At 37.3% G+C, this 20,789-nt stretch overlaps 1 protein-coding gene across 2 annotated transcripts in view; it reads left to right on the top strand.

Moving 5' to 3' along the window:
* Positions 1 to 20,789, top strand: part of LOC127624865 (serine/threonine-protein phosphatase 2A 55 kDa regulatory subunit B beta isoform) — a 64,285-nt gene that overhangs the window by 30,243 nt on the left and 13,253 nt on the right. The window contains exons 1-4 of one of the 2 annotated variants that reach the window (XM_052099819.1): positions 6,278 to 6,357; positions 10,717 to 10,814; positions 14,017 to 14,182; positions 15,058 to 15,170. In XM_052099819.1, the coding sequence (XP_051955779.1) occupies positions 6,318 to 6,357; positions 10,717 to 10,814; positions 14,017 to 14,182; positions 15,058 to 15,170 (417 nt within the window). In that variant the 5' untranslated portion in view covers positions 6,278 to 6,317. Of the gene's footprint in view, positions 1 to 6,277; positions 6,358 to 10,716; positions 10,815 to 14,016; positions 14,183 to 15,057; positions 15,171 to 20,789 lie in introns of those variants that run through there. The other variant, XM_052099818.1, reaches the window with a different exon arrangement.

Genomic DNA, 20,789 nt, shown 5'->3' with positions numbered 1-20,789 from the left:
ATTATTTTATGTTTTCATCACAGATGTATAGGCTGCAGAATTGGTCACAATGAACTGCTCTGTTGAAATATAGTGAACTGATCTCATAGCATACAAAAAATGTATTCAGAAGACAGAAACAAAGAAAGAGTGAGAAACTTTTAGCCGGGCCGCCATCAGGATTTATGGACAGGGGGACGACATTTTCCAAATTGGGCTCCCCATCCCAATATCTCACTGGAAACAAAACTAAAATGTCAATAAAATAATTGTATCCAGTGGCTGTGAAGAATGCAGGGAAGGCTATCATCAAGGGGCCGTGTTTGATGTCAATCAAACTGCACACACGTGGGTCAAGTGCAGGTGGACCTGTCACCGTCTTTGCTGCCTAATAGGGGTGTAACGGAATGATAACCATCACAAAAATGACCATGGTATTACAGTTTCACTGTATTTAGGTGCATTGACAGTATTAAAAGCAGTTCAATATTTGGTTATAAAATAGGCTATTTCTGATAAACACAGATAAATATTTCTGTTATAACCAATTCTTGAACTTTATTTTGGATTTCTTCAACTTTAATCCTTTAGCTTTTGATCTTGAACATCAGGACACTCTCTTAATCCGACAAGGTAAAAAAAAGAACAAGAAACAAGTACAGTAGTCAGATGATTATAACGAAAAATATTTTGTTATTGATATTTTATATTGATAATTTGTAATGATTATTGCCTACGTTAACACTTCAAATATGCATTTGCATGTGCAGTTTATTTATCGGCATTTTGTCCAAAACTGACAATTTCTGCCACAATTTCACTGTCAATTCTTGCATGCATATTGTGAATGTCAATATCCTGAACACCAAAAGCCATGCATTTTGTAAACCCTGTTTAGTACAATGTTTTACAAATAAAACATATTATTAGTATTATCAAACACATTGGCCTTCTGTTGCGCTGCACTTAGGCAAAAGAACAGTTGGTGCATTGTAAAGTTGAACGAGGGTTTAAATCCATTTGCTGCATTTGTGAATTTGACAGAAAGCATAAACCTAACTTTAGCCTAACTAGTCATTGCAAATCATGTAAAACTAAAATGAATCTTGTATTTTTATGAAACGGGCTATAATTTATTATCCCGTATACTGTATTTCCACATAATTCATCTCCGCAATTCCGAGGGATGTTGCTCATGGAGATGGTGCTTAAGGTTTGAAGTGTTTCCTGCCTGAGCCGATTACAGACTGGGTAGCCATCAACATTGATGGTGCTTCATCTGTCTTTTACATAGCCAAGTAATCCCAGACAACAGAAATAAAGGTTCAGGCTCAACCGGACATATCTGTAAATGACTTCTGATGTGGTGATGTGGTGACTTGTGATGATGCACAGCGCTCGCGACACCTGCATGTCACCTTTAAAATTGAGTGACAGTCAAATGCAACATGAGGAAGTTAAATATTTGAAATATTTATTTTATCCAAGTTTATATGATGATGTGTAATTGTCGCAGATTCTGTCTTAATTAAACTGATTAGGATTTTCATTTATTTTATAAATTACATTTTATTTATCTTCATGCAATGAAGGGTCAATGAGAAGATTTCAACAGTATAATAACCATCCATTTTAAAACCGATGTATATAGTGAAACCTTGAAACAGTTACATCCCTACTGCCTACATGGCAGGAAAATTGCGATGTTTATTTTTTGTTTTAATTGGATAGATGGTGAGGCATTTTTACTCTCCAGTCAGTCCTCGCTTTATATTAGCTGCACAATCCACATTGTGTGTGTTCCGCACATCAGATTGGCCAGATTTCCCGCACCATTTACACAATAACAGCGGGGGGATGGGGATCAGAATCAGATGACAAGGTGAAATGTGTTTTAATGATAACAATTCATGTATTTATCATGTAAATACATATACATTCTATTTTTGATGATATAAGTCAGTACGTAAATTGTACTTTATCCCATTAAGGGGCAAACACAGGCCTTTGCATGAGCCTCCCTGGGCCTTGGGTCCGGGGTCATCTGCACCCTTTGACCCCCCCTGACGGCGGGCCTGTCGGTGGGCCTGTCTTTTAGATGCGCGTGTTCCACGAGACTGCACACCTATGGTCAAACTTCGTGTTATACATGCGCATAGACGGCTTTTCTGTCATCTGTTCTTAATAAAGTGTTTCTTCAAGCGGGTGTCTGTGTATCTGCGGTTAATATTAATTTGATAATAATAATAATAATAGCCTAATAATAATTTGATACATTAATGGGAAAACAAGCCAAATATCGTCTTGACATCATCAAACCCAGGCACAACCCTAATGTGCACTTCTCTCTATAAATGAACAACATTTTCAGACAGTCTTCTTGCTGGTTTTTCTGACACATTCAGAATCATTACTGCTTTTGCCGGTGTTGCTGCGGCTCGCTTCATGTGTGCACTTGTAAAATGTATATTTTAAAGGCTCATTATTACGGTTTAGTGTTTCTCTGTAATGTAGAACAGTGTTTGCAATGTTACTTATAACATTCTTTCTTAGCCCTGGAACGCAAACCAATTTCTGATCCCCCAAATAAATATATATTTAATTAATAAAATTAATATCATAAATGTGCAACTAGTCGATTAATGGCTTAAATTAATTAAATAAATTAACACCGCAAAATCTTTGGTCGGGGGCAGCCCTAGCAATTTCATCTCACATTTGCTTTTTCTCACACTGTTGGTTAGGTTTAGATTTAGGGTAGGAAGAATGGTTTTATTTAATTAATTATTAGGGATAAATTAGAGTAGATAATTAACCCTAAAAACCTCTTCGGTTTTTCATCCTACATTGGCTTTTATGACAGTTGTTTAGGTTTAAAATTTAGGGTATAAAGGTATTTTTATTTTTTTAACTTAGAGCTTAACCTTAACTTTATCTGTTTGGGACATTTCACCTCGGAAATGCCAAGATATGTGTGAGCAACCACACAATTTTATTTTTACTGGTGCAAAAATGGCACCACGGTCACATAATTTTCACAAGATCAGGCGGGTTCACACTGTGATTTAAGAAAACAAGTATCCTGTCAAGATCCAAACACAATAATGATTTTACATATAACAATTTGACCTTTCCATCTTTACCTAGATGTTCAGGTGTGTTGTTTTCTTTGTCTCTTGCCATATTCTCTGCTGATAATGAGAGAAAAGGAAATGTAGATAAGTAGTCAAAAATTGGGTACTCCAGGGGACTAATTAGGTCAGCGTGTTTTGCTTCTCTGAAAACTCATTTGAAATTCTGCTTCCGCAAGGAATCTGAATATGATTTTGATGTAATTATTTCATCCCCTCAACCCCACTGCCACCTTTTCACTCTAGCCTATGATCCTGTGTTTGCTCTGATATGGTTGTTTAACGTATTGTTTTAACAATGTGGGTGAGTGAGGTTTTCCAGCCTATGTGTGATCAATGATGTGTAGAAATTTAAAGAGTTCTGTGGCACATCTGTCCATATTCACCCTGTAATGAATTCCTTTTTGTTTAGTTTTTCTTATAATTTCTGATGGATTTCTTACAATTTTCTTAAAAAAAAAAAAAAAAAAAGCTGTTCTTTTCCATTTTCTTTAAATGTGGTTTCCAAAAACACAACTGAAATCTCAAAATTTACATTTTGTGGATATGTGTGTTCCCTGCTGAACATTATAATCTTAGCTGTATTAGCTGGTTTTAGCTGGATTAAGATGCTCTAGTCAGTCGTCCTGCCTAGGCCAAGCTGGTATTCAGTTGGTTTTAACTTGATTAAGCTGGTCTGGTTGGTCTCCAATCCTGGCCAAGCTAGTATTCAGCTAGTTTTAGCTGGTTTAAGATGATCTAGTTTTTTCCTCACTGGCTGGTCAAGATAGTTTTCAGCTGGTTTGATGTCTCAGCTGGTTTAAGCTGGTCTAGTTGATCTTCCTGTCTGGCCAAGCTAGTATTAAGATGGTTTTAGGTAGTTCAAGATGATCTGGTGGTTTAAGCTGATCTCTTGGCCCTGCCTGGCACATTAGGTATTCAGCTGGGTTAAACTGCTCTAGTTGGTCCCCCTGCCTGGCACAGATAGTATTTAGCTAGTTTAAGCTATTCTAGTTGGTCTTCCAGCCTGGCCAAGCTAGTATTCAGCTAGTTTTAGCTGGTTTAAGCTGCTCTAGTTGGTCTCTCTACCTGGCCAAGCTGGTAGTCAGCTGGTTTCGGCTACTCTATTTGGTCTCCCAGCCTGGCCAGGCTAGTATTCAGCTGGTATTCAGCTGGATTGCTGCTCTGTTTAGTCTCCCTGCCTGGCCAAGCTGGTATTCAGTTTGTTTGCTGGTCTCATCTGGTTTAGGCTACTCAAGTTGGTTTCCCAGTATGGCCAGGCTTGTATTCGGCTGGTATTCAGCTGGTTTAAGCTGTTCTAGTTTTTCTCCCTGCCTAGCCAAGGTGGTGTGCACCTGGTTTGCTGGTCTCGGATGGTTTAGGCTACTCTAGTTGGTCTCCCAGCCTGGCCAAGCTAGTATTTAGCTGGTTTTAGCTGGTTAAAGCTGCTCTAGTTGGTTTTCCTGCCTGGCCAAGCTGATATTCAGCTGGTTTCCTGGTCTAAACTGGTTAAAGCTGGTCTAGTTGGTCTCTCAGCTTGGCCAAGCTTGTATTCAGCTAGTCTAATGCTCTTTCAGCCTGGCTAAACCAGAAGTTAGCTGGTTTAGCAAATCAACAAAGCCTGACCATGCAGACAAGTGCCCAAAACCACTTTCAAACCAGATTAGGCTGGTATAAGTATATCAGCAGGGTTTTTGTAAGGACGTTTGTGAGCCAACTGAAGGCTGATGGCTTAAATGTCCATTGATAATCTGAAAGAACGGCCATTAACTCACTGCACAATGACTCTGATTTTTGTCATGAAGGTCGAGAGTTTTCCAAGCTTTACCACTTTTAGCACAGCAATGTGAAGTTCTTCTTTCATTTAAAAAAGTTGTCCTAATTTCAATGCAACTCACAAAGGAGTGACCACTCTTACTTTGATTTATGGATTTTGCTGGCATGTGGTAGAGTATAGGCTAACAGCTTCAAAGAGCTTTCCCTTTTCTCTGATTAATTCCATCAAGAACGTTGTTTGTGCAGTAGATTATCTGCAAGGTCAAGGACCATAAGCATGCGTACACTTGTGCTTTTATTTGTATAGCAAATTGGATATTTGCTCTGTTTACAGACAATCTATCTTGTTGCTTGTTTAGTAGCTTGTTAAATCAGAGCAGGGCACAATTAGGTGAATTGTATGAAAACCTGTCTGGGTCATATTTTATCACAAAATCATAAGAAAAATATGAGAAATTATATTTTGCATTAAGAAAGTAAAGCCCATTTTAGGACCATTGACATTTTTGTAATGTGACATTTTTGTGTCAGTTAAGCACAATTTCCAGCCATATTCCCATTACTGTAATGTAGTATTTTAAAATCAACATAAATTAAATGTGGTACAACAAATTCTACAAACAAATGCATACATTACAATTTAAATGATATAATATATATATATATATATATATATATATATATATATATATATATATATATATATATATATATATATATATACTGTTTAGATGTTGTGAGATAAACAGATTAGGTGCATTTAAAAGTTCTAGACGCTATTAGATGTTTGCTTTATCAGTTCATGAGAATCTGACTATAAGATAATAACTAGTTAAAGCCAAGCTTAGCAGGGCGCGATTGCTCTAAATTCACTCCGTGCGCTGCCAGTTCACACCACAAGAACAAAGTCTTTGCAAGAATCCCACACAACCCTTGTTTTAGTCCAAAGAAGTGTTGTCATGGAAACGCTGCACTTAAATTCTCAGTGCAGATGAGATAAAAGCCCACTGAGGTGTATTGGTGTGAAAAAAAACAACAAGCCTTTTCAATTCCTGTTTATTTTCTTAGACTCTCTCTCTCTCTCTCTCTCTCTCTCTCTTTCTGTGTGTTTCATGTTATCCCTCTTTTTTTTAATGCAAAAAACAAATATTTAGAAGTCATATCATCTTTGTTTGTTTGGGATTTATGCAAATGATTCCAAGCAGATTTTTCAGGGGTTCTACTGGACTCATTTAAGATTGTGAGCCGAGAGTGGGCGAAACATGAGACTATACAGTATCGCCAATAGAGTTACCTGTGCAAAAGAGAGAGAGAGAGAGAGAGAGAGAGAGAGAAAGAGAGAGAGAAAGAGAGAGAGAGAGAGAAAACTGCAGTTAGTGCAGCTGAAACAACCCTTTTCTTTTCACATTAAGGATCACATAGCAACAGTGCATCTCAAACCTAGAGAAACAGATGCATATCCTTGAAGAAGACCAAGGAAGATGTGTCAAAGGTAGGAACTGATCTGCATCTGCACAGATGAGGGAGTTAGTGCAGTGTTTGCTAATGCACTTTGACTATAACGCCTTTCGCCATTCATCCATATGTGAGATTGTATTCTTGTGGCAGCCAGGGAGTGTGCGTAGGGTGTAATACTGTTGTTGTGTGCTTGCTCGGTCAGAACAGGCTCAAATCTGCAGTTTATTTTGGTACTTTGACATATAAGCTCCAGGTAAGGTGAGGATACCTAGAAATATTCAGAAAACGTACAAAGATACCTAGGTGTCTAGTCTACCTACTAGAGGAAGATGTAAACAATATAAATTATTTTGTTTTGTTAATTGTTGAACTAAAATGTGCAGGTCTTTCATATGCTATTATATTTTCCATGGACAGTTCAAAATCTACTACAATTTTGAAACTATTTAACATTTAAAGGGATAGGGCTCCTCAATATTTTGTCATCATTCATAAACAAAAAATGTATTTCCTCTATTACACAGAAGAAAATCATATGTTTGAAACAAAACGAGGTTGCATGAGTACATATTTGTTTTTGTTTTTTTGGGTGACCTAACCTTTTAAGTCTTTTGCTGGCAGACACATTAAGCACGTTGATGTTTAAGCTACCAGAGACAATGCTGTACAAAAAGAATCCAATTTCCTGGTTTTCTGGATTCCCTATCGTTAGAGGGGCTGCTTTAATTAACTGTCCCAACCTGGCCCACTTTTCCCCAGTGGTGGGCTGCCAATTAGACACAGTATCATCTCACAATGGGAGCCATTCAGCTATGAAGCTCTTTTGAAGTGCTCTTTCAAGTTTTGGAAGTGGGTCACATATTGTTCAGACCATGTTGGGTATTTAGAAGGGTGCTGTATGTTCTGTAGCACAGGTAAGGCCCTGGAAGACAGGTTTAACTATTTAGGTTGAAAAAATTGTACATTACAGCTTTAATGTGCCATAAACTGGGTGTTCAATGAGAAAATGAGGGTGGGACTTGATTTTGTCTGTCTGAATTTATTTAATGTGGAATTGATTGGAATTATGAAAAGTGGGTGTTTCACACCAGAATGGAGCCAGACCGAAATGCAAGTTTGCAGTGATTGTAGAGGAGTCTTCCCCTCCTGAAACCAGTGTGGGCATATTATAAATGTAAGTTACACATTCTGAATAGCATGTAATTCAGTTTAAGTTCACTTGTTTATTGGCTTAATTGTCTGTGCATATGTAAGTTGTAATATTACATATATGTTGTGGATACATATGCGTTTGTGACATAATTAACCCTTTAGTAAAATCCATTATACAGGTGTTCAGCACTTTCAGCTAATGTAGCTCAAATAGGGAAATTTCTAGATTTTTCTTTAAAATTGTTTAAAATAAAATAAAATAATTATCAAAGTTGCTTTGGATAAAAGTTTCTGCTAAATGACTAAATGTAAATGTAAAAACAGTGCTGACCAATAAAGATTTTCGAAAGACTGCATTACCTAAAATGGTAGCAAACCAGTGGTTGCAAATAGCATCTTCCAAATAAAAAACTTCGAACTTGCTTTGAACAAGCCCCACAATACATTGGGGACTCTTATTTTGAAATGTATGTGCTCTCAGCTCACACAAACACATGCAGCTCACAAAAACAAACAAAATATGGACTCTTACAAACATCTACAATGTCTTACAATATAACATCATAAGGTAATCATTGTCATAGGCTAATAAATACATTATAAGCAGTAATTAATTAACAGTAATCATAATTTATCAATACTAGTAGTCACATGGCACAACAAACTCTGAGAGTCAGTGATTGTTTTTATTGTACTGCAGAACCAAGAAGTTCTAAATGTAGAACCCCCAAGCTCCCAAAACGGAGGAATAATAATAATAGCTATCGGTATTGATTTTTGCCGATAACCAATAGTGCCAAAAAGCAACTATCTGCATCGATATATCGGCCAACCTCTTGCCATTTAAGCAAGATTGCCTTAAAGCAGTCTTTCCTGCTATAATGAATTAATCTATCAAATTTGTTTCGTACTCATCTCCATATGTGCCATTTGCTGTGTTGGCTGGCTCTTGAGGTCCAAATAATTAATTTTGTCTGAAAGCAATCAATCCACCACATGCTACCATAATCTTATCTGAGTGTATGCAGACAGGAGCAAGAGTTCATACCTTTTGTGTGTCTGATCTTTCATCTTTAATAATGACTTCATGAGCACCAGGGATTTTGTCACACTAGTGGATGATGAATTGCTGATGATGTCACACCCTGAAATCTCTCTGTGAGTCTGATGTCATGCATTCATCCCAGGGACAACGTGACAGGTAGGGGTGTGGGGGAAAAATCGTTTCAGTGATGCATCGCGATTCATACTCAAATGATTCTGAATCAATTCTCAAAAGAATCAGAATCGATTCTGAGTTCAGTTTAAATCACGGCAGAGCAGTGGCGCGCGCCAAATACAGATGTGTTAAGTGCATACACTAAATTCAAGTGCAAAAACAAGACTGTTTGCAGACCAGCTGTATCAAACACATGACCATTTTTCCCGAATGAAACTACGTTCTCGAAATTCTTTCAAAAAACCCACACAAATAGCAACAGGAGAGTTTATTAATGATAAGAAGCCAACAAACAACACGAATGAGCTCACACCCATTATTGCACTGATTTGCACACAACGGGGGAAAACACAGAAGAAAATATTGATGAGGCAGTGGTTCGGGAGATGATGTTTTCATTTAATTATTTTTCTCTGCTCTTGCGTGCTCTCCATTTCATTGGCTTTTGCTTTATTGCTGGTCACTCGCTTGTCAGGACAGTGCGCACACCTGATTATAAAGGTTTGAAATCGTAGCTTTTGCAACAGGGTCGTGTGATCTTATACTCGCAGAGCAAACAGATGGAATAGTGCATACGAGAAGCTTGATACATTTCAGAAGCAACAACTTTGTTACTTAAACTGCTCTACTATCACCTGTGCTGGCGAGGAGAGGAGAAGCTGACAGCTGTATTCTCATTGAAGCAGATATATCTCTCATCCTGGACCAGCAACTTCCAGTTGTGGTTAAAAATGAAAATTAATAGCATGGCAAAGATTCATTTTAAATAATAATTAAATATATTAAATGATTTACAATGCTTAAACAAAAATAAAAAAATATGTATAATCAGTTGAATTAATAGTATTCAGTTGGTTTTGATGGAGAACCAATATTTTATTTCTTGTGCTTTTTAAGATATTTTTTTAGAAGGTTCTAAACCTATACTGAATTTAAAAGCAAGGGCGGCTGTGGCTCAGGTGGCAGAGCGTGTCGGCCGCTAATCACAGGGTTGGCGGTTCGATTCCTGGGCCACATGACTCCACATGCCGAAGTGTCCTTGGGCAAGGCACTGAATCCCAAGTTGCTCCCAATGGCAGGTTAGTGCCTTGCATGGCAGCTCTTCCGCCATTGGTGAATAAGTGTGACTGTGAATGGGTGAATGGGACACAGTGTAAAGTTTTTTGGTAACCTATAAGGTTAAAAAAGGCACTATATAAGTGCAGACCATTTACCATTTAAAAGGCCAGTTTATGTAATGTGACTCGTTCTGATTTTTTAAAACGGCTGTGAAAGGGAACATTTTTTGTAAAAAATACATTTTGAAGAAAATTTAAAAAGTACGAATTTGAAGGACAAGATGCATCGTGATACATCGAGAATCGTTTTATAATCGAATCGTTACCCTTTTAATCGTAATCGCATCGTGAGGCCAGTGAAGATTCACAGCTCTAGTGACAGGTGAATCGTTACCCTTTTAATCGTAATCGCATCGTGAGGCCAGTGAAGATTCACAGCTCTAGTGACAGGTGTGTGCTACATCTCCTACATGTCTTGTACAGTCCCCTTATCAACCTAGAATCTCTAATTGTTCACTGTTTCTGGCATTTCAAAGGTCTAGCTAGCATCTTCCTGGCTTAAGAAGATGATATTTGTTGGCAGAATGGTAGTGGATGATATTCGGTGGGATTTACATATCAATGGAGTGGTGATGGATGGGGGGATGTGGGGAGGTGAGACGGGCTTCTTTATGATGGGGGAGCATTTGGAGAGATGCTCTTGGCATCAACCTGGATGAGCGTGTAATCATATTTGAAATGAGATGGTTGGACTGGTCTCAGAACAGCTGTTATTCAGGCCCAACATGTTTTTATTGAGATTGGCAACCAATCATAATGCTGTGCAATGATAAGCTTACCTTTTAAAGATGTAAAAAATCCCTTTATATTATTACTTTTTAATATTTGTCTCATTGCGGAGTATAAATCATAAATATTTTGAGTTGATGCTTTAATATATGATCTTCTTTGTCTTCTCTTACAGCTGACATCATATCCACGGTTGAGTTCAACTCTACAGGAGAGCTCCTGGCCACTGGGGACAAAGGCGGACGAGTGGTGGTCTTCCAGAGAGAACAGGAGGTAATTTTGCCCAGATAATATATTCTCTTTTTAAACTCAAGATCCTTCTAAAATCTGATTGGATGAGCCATGTTCAAAGCCATTGTAAAATAGCCAATATATGCACACCAGTGAACGCACATCTTTTAAATTCTATATTAATGCGGCAGTGCTTTAGTTATGCATGGCCTCCTGTCACTAAGGTAGTATCGTGTCACCCAAAACTCAAAATAGTAGTTTTGTAAATGCCAAGATTGTTACGTCTAGAACTACATAAAATAATATACAATACATGATAAGGTAAGAATGTGCCACTGTGGTCGACTAATCAACTAGTCGTCCAACAATTGACTAGTCGATTAGTGTGGTCGACTAACATTAATATTTTTAAAGGTGGTGGTTTTAATGGGAAATGCAGTTCTCAAATTGATTGAGAGAACTTCTTAAAAATAATTTTTGTGTGATTATAGTGTGCTGTGCTTGAAGATGAATAATAGTCAACACAGTAAAACATTCTGCTATAATTATTTTGTCTTTATTGCTTTAAATATACACCGCTGCTGTTTCATCCATCAAAACACTGCATCAACAATACATTACAAGACAATCACTATCGGACTTTAAATCCTCTGCTGAGTAATGTTTCTGTTTTTGTGAGGTGCTTTGGAGAGATTAAAGTCTTTTGCTGATTCTGTCTGACACTGCTTATATAAATAGTTGCTGTTAAAAAGGGTTTAAACTGATTGATGTCGTGAACTAGATGTCGTGTACCCGCATCATTATCTTGCAGTTCTGCGCTTTTGAATACACAGTGAGGATCAAGATTATCAAGTGCTCAGGTTACATTGAAGCACATCATTCTGCATTCAGGATGTGAATAAGCGGTGTTGGAACATTTCTTATTTCTAACATTTAATTTGATAGTATTCTGCAATAAGATGTTATAGTTATTTAACCTATATTTTGGTGAAAATCCTTAGCATCCGTAAATCCCTCTGAAATGTGCCTGATCGGGGTCAAGTGATCATAACAGAGCCTAATTATACGTACATTATCATCCTTAACACAGACTAGTCGACTGGTCATTCAAACAACCAACCTACTAACCAACCTACTAATCGATTATGAAAACTGATAGTTTGTCACATCCCTATTATAAGGACTATATCTTTTTGTCATACAAACTAGTCTGAAGTATGGCTGGGCATTGCCCCCTACATTTTCCTTGTGCCCCCTGAGTGAGGATGGCGAAACAAACAAGGGGGACCCGGTCAGACAACAAGAGAAAGATTATTGCCTCATGATAGAATTAAATCCAACTTGTAGCATGAAATTTCTTGCAATTTTGATATGATGTGATTAAGGTATTCTGACAACCCTCCTAAAATCAGTCGGGTAAAATCAGTCAGTACTTTTACATGCACTTTAAAAGTCTTATTTCAATTTGACGGAAAAAAAAAAATATTTTTAAGATGTCATGTAAACGCTATAGTCTGACTGAAATCGTACTAGTCGGATTTTAGTGTAGTCGGATTAACAGACGTCGATAATGCAATTGTGGCTGGGCTTTGATCAGCATGTATACATGTTATTCAGACCACAGTTGGTCCTGAAATTGCACACTTGCTCCAAAAGACATTGGTGATGAGTGCCGTGTATTACCTGCACTTTCTCAGCTGACATATACAGTATTTGATTACGCATTATGTCTTACTTGGGACAGACATATGAAGATTATTCATATGTCATTCATATTATTGATTATAACTGTGCATGTAAATATGCATATTGTTATTCACTGTCACTGTCCTTTGTGTTTTATAGATCCTAAAATGGAAGATTATCTTTATTCAACTGTCTTCTATTAACTGAAATAGCTTTTTTGTGTGTTGGTAGTGAACCATCTACGTTGTTGTGTCTGAGAACTGTTCAGATCTAAAACCCCCTCAATGTTTTGTCTAGCAGCACAAGGGTGTAAACCCTGCCATCCACCCCACCTCTTTGCATCATCTTTAAAGAGATTTCATGGTGTCTGTTAATCCTCACACCATGATTCATGCCCCACTCTGTTCCAGACCTCCTTTAACCCCTTCCCCTCCCACAGAGGGGAAATCTGTTTCCATTAATACCCCCGTCTTCTCTTGGCCGGTTTGAATTCTCCTTATTGATTTAGATGCTTCCCAAGGTGAGAATTGACCCTGAAGGTTTGCATGGTCTGATCGGTATTGAGATATTCCTTTAAACCCGGACCACCTTTGTGCTTTAGATCGCAACCTGCCTCACTTACATCTTACAGCCTCCAGGAACAAAGAAAATGGAAAAATGTAATACTACATTCTATTATTGGCTCTAAAATAACTACAGACAGTGGGATATGGCTTACACAGAGGGACTTAATATGAGCCAGTGTTTAAGCTGAAATTTCCAATTAACATTTGTTTGTGCTGCTGCTGATTATGTCTTATATGCATAATTAAGTTCAAGCATTTTAATGTGGAGCGCTGTATGAATTGTTTATGTAGTCCTCTGACGATGTGGGATACATTTGTATTGCATGATAACATGCAGTAAACAAAAGCAATGCACAAAATACCCAATTTAGCCTCAACAAACCTTTTGAAGTTTGGGAATCTTCTTGATTCATCATTTCTCACAACTAAAACGTCTGTGTAAATGCACTTCTTTTTTTCTTTTTTTTTTGTATAATACAATTGATTTCTAATTTGTTATTGGGTGTTCTTCAACTTTAGTTAATTTTATGTCCCAGGGGTTGATTCTCAATCACGTGAACAGATTTCTTTTTTGTTACATACAGGTCACATTCAAAACTGACTTGGACATTTTTACCAGGCTATCAAAATGGATCTTAGATACCTTTTACTTTAAATGCCATTTATGTATAGATTTGTACTTTTTTCGGGTTAGGGGTTCCAGATTCAGAAATTGAAAATCCATAATAAAAATACAATTGATTATATTTTTAAAACTATCATAATTTAAACAAAGAGTGAAATAAAAATAAACCCTTTCAATAATTATTGTTTACATTTTCTTTTTTCAATTTCTCAAACATTACTACTGTCCCACAGTTGTGACGTACTTTCCACCACAGTAAACAATTTAGCCAAAAATAAAGTTTCTTTAAAAGTTACTTGTTAACCAAGTCATTCAGACTTTTTATGTTAAAGTAAAAAAAATACCATAAATACTTACTTCATTGCAGAGCAAGAACCATCCTCACCGTCGGGGGGAGTACAATGTTTACAGCACCTTTCAGAGCCACGAGCCAGAGTTTGACTACTTGAAAAGCCTGGAGATCGAGGAGAAGATAAACAAAATCCGCTGGCTGCCTCAACAGAATGCTGCCTATTTCCTCCTCTCCACCAATGGTGAGCCAACCACTCTTATATGATTTATCTGGAAGTTTTCACATCCACTGAACACACCACAATGTTTTGAAAGCTGGTCTCCACAGTGTGAGTTTGGTGTGCTGGTGTCCCTATTAGTCATCTTTAAAGGTAAAGTTCACCCAAAAATGAAAATTCTGTCATCATTTACATATACTGTATGTAAATGAGAGACACAAAAGGCACCGATTTTGCAGAATGACCATGTTGAAAAGTTGTTACAGTTCTAAAGTTCTACAGTTCTTACACAGTTAAAATATATATTTTCAGAGGGGTCATTAGATATAAGATGAAATGCAGTAGAAACATGTTCCATGTGTTTTCTTTTTCACTCCACTTTTTCATTCATGCTAGTCCAAACTAGCATTTCCAACAAAGTTAGCCATCTTGACTTGAAAATACAGGTCTGCGAGTTGTGATATAAATCTCAGATGAACTCAAATGTAATTTTTCTTTTCATTTGCTGTGTCTGTTGAAGTTGCTGTTAAATGGCTTAAGATGATGTTTGATGTGTATGCAAAGCGGCATGATATTAAAGTACAGTATGAAGCTCTAAGATACAAACTCACATCCATCAGTCTTCTGAGATGGATGGTATGCATGTAAGTATAGTACTGTTTTTGGACACATCAGAGCTGTTAGGGATAAAGGCAAAAGCAATGTTTAATCAGGTTAATTAGGGAGATATTTATTTTATTTGATGTATCTCCTGTCTGTTTGTGTCATGCCAGCTAAGTTCACTACCTTTGCTGGCTATTTGCCTTCCAACGGATCAGCAGATTGAGTTTCTCTCTGTTCCTGCCACAAACACTGTTTCCCCCTTTCCTTGTTGTCAATCATGTCATGTCTTCTCCCAGATAAAACTGTGAAGCTATGGAAAATCAGCGAGAGAGATAAGCGACCAGAGGGCTACAATCTGAAGGATGATGATGGAAGGATACGGGACCCCACCACCATCACAGCTCTAAAGGTTAGTCATGTTGTAAATGACTTCCACAATATTGTTTAGAGCCTCAGAAGGCACATTCACAGAATACAAGTGGAAACAATGCCCAAACGAAAGTGCAAATTTACAGAACATTTGCACCAAAACTTCCCATACTTTTGTCCAGGTCGAGATCCGAGGGAAGCAGAATGTTTGACATGTAAAGCTGGCACTTATGTGTCAGTTGCTAATAAAGGCACAAGTGATTTAGAAACACACATTGGCTCTGCGATGCATAAAGTGTCAGCAAAAGGTGAAAGTTCATCAGATAAATTAACAGCCACATTTTTGCGACCAGGTAAAATTGTTATAACATTGCTTCATTTTCCATGGCCATTCAAAATAGTTGTAATAGTAAATGAAGGTACACTCATGGCATCAAGTATTACATTTTAGACATTCAAAAGAATGTTGGACATTTTTATTTATGTATATATATTTAATGTTATGCTTATAGAGTCCACGCATGTGGATGCAGGGTCGCATAATGTTAACAGTCCGCCTGGAAACAAAGTTGTGTTTACAAGGAACCAGGCTGATACAAAAAGCACTTTTGAGGATGAAATAATCACTGGATTTGCCAACGTTTTCCAGGTTTTTGCATCAAATCTTTTAAAGATATTCAGAGTTTTGTTTGAGGTGCTAAGTAGCAAGTTACCAAGATTTCCACAAGCCAAATTATATATTTTGCGAGTTATGTCCCCACAAAGTTATGGCTGAAATCACCAGTTCAGATCTGATGTAGTCAGGATGTGCACTTATTAACAATCCACTTTCTTCCTTTAAAGTGGGTGGTTCTTGGCAAGAATAAGCTGCAATCTGGACCAAATGACTTAACGCCACTAGCCAAAAGTCTGAATTTAAGCATATGGAGAAAAGGAGCTGTAAGTCTTAATCCTTTGGCTCTAGAATGTGAAGGAAAATAAGGTCAAGCTCTGCTGTAATTTCGCAGACATTGCTTGCATGATTGAATCCCCATAGTGGAAATGTGCACCCCCTGCGCATCATAGGAATATTATGAGTTAAAAGAGTTTCATATCTCACCAAATGCAGCTGACAAGGTGTGAGGTAGTATGGTGGAGGAGGTCAAATTTATTGTAAAATGTTTGTTGGATGCTTGATGTTGTTTGAGGCTCTAGAGTGGAGAAAGACCTGTGCATCTGTCAGTGCAGACCCTGAGGAATATACCCCCCTACATACATATATTCACACCGTGAAAGTGAAAAGTGTCCAGGGGTGACCTGCTGCTACAGCTGGGGGCAGCTGATAAATGTCAAATGTTAATGCTGTGTTGATACTCTGGACTTTTCTTCAGGGAATCAATAGATTGATGCCATTTGAGATCTTTTTTAGTATTGTTCCTCAAAATACTAAATTTTCCTGTGAGTTTCACTGAATAAGACTGTAAAATGCTACAGTCAAATTAAAATTCTGTCATCATTTACACACCTGTAGGTTGTTCCAAACCCATATTACTTTTTTTTTTCCTCCATAGAACACTAAAAGCAATGTTAGGTAGAATGATAGTTTTAATTGCATGGAAAAAGATTAAATGAAAGTAAATTGTAACGGGTGTCTAAGAATTTAACAATTAATTAATTAAATGAATTGCTGTTGGTGCAGATAGATTTAGCAGAAGATTTTTAAGTTCGTAAAGGAGGTAGTGGGTTGTGGTGAGAAACAGACAACACAAGTTAGATATGAACTGGTATGTAATTTGGTTTCCAATGAAAATAAATAGAATCAAAAAAAGGTTATGTCAGTCAATTATACACAGTTCAACCATGAAAATTTCCCCTAGAGTGCACTCTTCTTTTACCCCAAAACATACACAGATAATTGCAATGACAAAATAAAATAAATAAATAAAATAATAAATAATGGAGTGGTGTGTTTTCTTAAACACTCTTTTCTCAAAATATCACAACTGTCAATCGTTTGATTGAACAAGAACCTCAATATTAATCAAAAATGGATAACCATACACCATCACGAGTGTTCAATGCTTTTCAAAACACATATCAGTTTCTTATCAGTCTCTGTATTCGTCTGTCAATCTTGATGAAAAGAAAAAAACTCAATAGTCTCTAAATTTGAATTGTCTCGCTACAGCAAGACTGGAGAAGGAAGGAAAGGATATTGTCCTCTTCGCCACGAGTTGTTGCCCTTTCACCGTAGTAGATTCTTTCACCGTAGTAGATTCTTTCACTGTAGTAGATTCTTTCACCGTAGTAGATTCTTTCACCGTAGTAGATTCTTTCACTGTAGTAGATTCTTTCACCGTAGTAGATTCTTTCACCGTAGTAGATTCTTTCACTGTAGTAGATTCTTTCACCGTAGTAGATTCTTTCACCGTAGTAGATTCTTTCACTGTAGTAGATTCTTTCACCGTAGTAGATTCTTTAGTAGATTTTTTCACCGTAGTAGATTCTTTCACCGTAGTAGATTCTTTCACCGTAGTAGATTCTTTCACCGTAGTAGATTCTTTCACCGTAGTAGATTCTTTCACTGTAGTAGATTCTTTCACCGTAGTAGATTCTTTAGATTTTCACCGTAGTAGATTCTTTCACCGTAGTAGATTCTTTCACTGTAGTAGATTCTTTCACCGTAGTAGATTCTTTCACCGTAGTAGATTCTTTCACTGTAGTAGATTCTTTCACCGTAGTAGATTCTTTCACTGTAGTAGATTCTTTCACCGTAGTAGATTCTTTCACTGTAGTAGATTCTTTCACTGTAGTAGATTCTTTCACTGTAGTAGATTCTTTCAATCGTAGTAGATTCTTTCACTGTAGTAGATTCTTTCACCGTAGTAGATTCTTTCACCGTAGTAGATTCTTTCACCGTAGTAGATTCTTTCACTGTAGTAGATTCTTTCACCGTAGTAGATTCTTTCACTGTAGTAGATTCTTTCACCGTAGTAGATTCTTTCACCGTAGTAGATTCGGGTGGCTCGCCATCAAACTTGAAATTTCTCACAGGATATCACAGAACATCACAATCCGCAGCACCAAAGACAAAATAGAAATACAAAGAAGAAAAAGAAAACAAAAAAACTTGGCCTCTATAGTAATCATCTTTTGCTTTCACCCAGGTGCGTCTCACAGGCCCGCATGGCCAGCAATGGCATCGGTGAACGAGGAATATCCACACGATTCACTATAATCTCGGAGTAAAATGCAACTCAACACTCACTCAGCTTCTCCTTACACTGCACGGTATGAATTGAACTAGATTAACGTTTTTTCTACTTTTCTTTCAAATATATACTTTTAACTTTTATCGCGAAGATCGACTCACGTCTCCTCTCCTCTATGCTCAACTCTCTTTTTTTTTTCTCGTTACGCAGGCGCGTCCACATGCACAGCGCATGATGTTGAAGCGTTCTCATTGGTCAATCAAAATTCAACTAATAATAACTGCTTTTCTTAAATCGCCCACTATTTTTCTTAAATCGCTTTTACACATCATTATTTTACCTTTATTAGGGAAATTAGATGTTAATAAATTGCGAATAAATTAAACTTAACTTCCTTTATTTAACCAGGGTTACAAAATGGTAACTGAAGCTATCACAGAAATGTATGGCCAACGCAAATGTAGTAATAACTGAAGCAATATTATGTCACCCAGCAAAACCAACAATTTCCCTCCACCCATGTGCTGAGCTAAAGGATTCTCTCAGTTCAAGAAGTCCACTGGAAATATGATATTGATTTATGCCAGCAGTCATCCACTCAGAGAGGTATCAAGAGTTCAACCTCAGCATTACTCAAATCATGTCATTTCACATTGATGATAATTTTCTTCACCGAGTTTGGATCGATCCCTTGCGTAATGGGTGACTTAGTAGATCGATTTAAAATCTCATTATGTGAGTGGGAGATGGACTTCTCAGACTTCACTGAAACTTAATAAATATCCTAAAGCTTAAAGACAGTTAGTTCTCATACCATTATTGCCAGTAGAAGAAATGTCCAGGACGACATAACACTCTTAAGAAAACATCTGGTATTTAGGGAAAAGCTATTGTACTTACAGTATTAAAGGTATATATTATACATTTCCTATGGACTCCTTTTATGGCGCTTTGTTTACTTTTTTTGGAGCTTGACAGCCCCTGGTCCCTATTTACTTTCATTGTGTAGAATAGAGCAGCCAGAACTAAAAGTCTTATGTGTTCCACGAATTAAATGAGGGTGAGAAAATGATTTTGGGTGAACTATTTCATAAAACGGAAATGTAATATGAATTAGATACATTTTACATATAAATATTTGGGTTACCAAATCTGGGACAGATCCAGGTATCTACACCCACATCCATTATTCATTTTGCATTGTTTTATCCCTCACGGTTTCTGTTGATGATACAGTAGTGGCTCTGGATAGAGGATTTATTAAGGATTGTGTTCTTGCAACATCTGTAATGTGTTCAGGGCTGCAGTTCTCTCTTAACTAAGACTGCAGTGCACTGGAGAGCAGAGCTGGAAGAACAGAAATACAGTCCCACGCGTGTGCGTGTGTGCGTGTGTGCGTGTGTGCGTGTGCGCGTGTGCGCGTGTGTGTGCGCGTGTGTGTGCGCGTGTGTGTGCGTGGGTGTGCGTGGGTGTGTGTGTGTGTGTGTGTGTGTGCGCGCGCACAAAAACAAGGCATTTATCACTTTGCACAGGCTGAGCAGAGTGGAAAAGGAGATAAAGGGGGAGGTGAGGTCGGATCCCTCACAGGGAATCCACAGGATACATGTGTCCCCACCGGCAGACTGTTATCCATGACGAGTGGCCTAACCCGTGTTTAATGCCTTCATCTGCAACTGCACCTCCAACACCAGGGGATTCACCCTGCAAAATTGTTTCTGTGGGGCGGGGGGAGGGAAGGATTAAGTCGTCACTGCCAATAAAATAGTCAATCAAAGATATCTTTAGGATGGTGGAAGATGTGCTCTTTTGTGGTTGACTTGAAAACAAAGGAAGGGATATATGCGTGAATCTCGCCAAAAAACAAAACAAAACAAAAAACATTTGCAGGTCATATTTCTCCACAAAATCAAATGAATAAAATGAGAAATTATGTTTTGCATAAAGACCTTGAAGCCCATTTGTAGGACCATTAAGATATTTTCCTTCTGACATTATTTTCATGACAATAAAACGTATACACATTCCCCCCCAAAGTCTCATTACCACAATGTATCAGGACACTTTCCTTTTGATTTTTTGTAATTCCTTTTATTCTCAATGGTGAATATCATTACAGTAAAAATTTAATATTTATTTATTTATTTTTACAGGCAGCGTAACAAACATTACAGGCAGTACATTAAATTCTACCATGACTTAAATTCTTTAAATTTGAATAATGTAAAGTATTGTTATGAAAATGTCACAATGCAAAAAATCTTAATGAATCTCACAAAAGTTTGTGGCAGATCATATTTCTCATAAAAATAATAATTAAAAACTTTAATGTAATGAATAGTTCACCCAAAAATGAAAATTCTCTCATGATTTACATGATTTTACCCAGATGTGTATGACTTTCTTTCTTCTGCAGAACACAAATTAAGATTTTTATAAGAGTATTTCAGCTCTGTAGCTTCATACAATGT

The sequence above is a fragment of the Xyrauchen texanus genome, chromosome 31, assembly GCF_025860055.1.
Source record: "Xyrauchen texanus isolate HMW12.3.18 chromosome 31, RBS_HiC_50CHRs, whole genome shotgun sequence".
NCBI classification, from domain to species: Eukaryota; Metazoa; Chordata; class Actinopteri; order Cypriniformes; family Catostomidae; genus Xyrauchen; species Xyrauchen texanus.
This window is presented reverse-complemented; position numbering and strand designations above follow the sequence as displayed.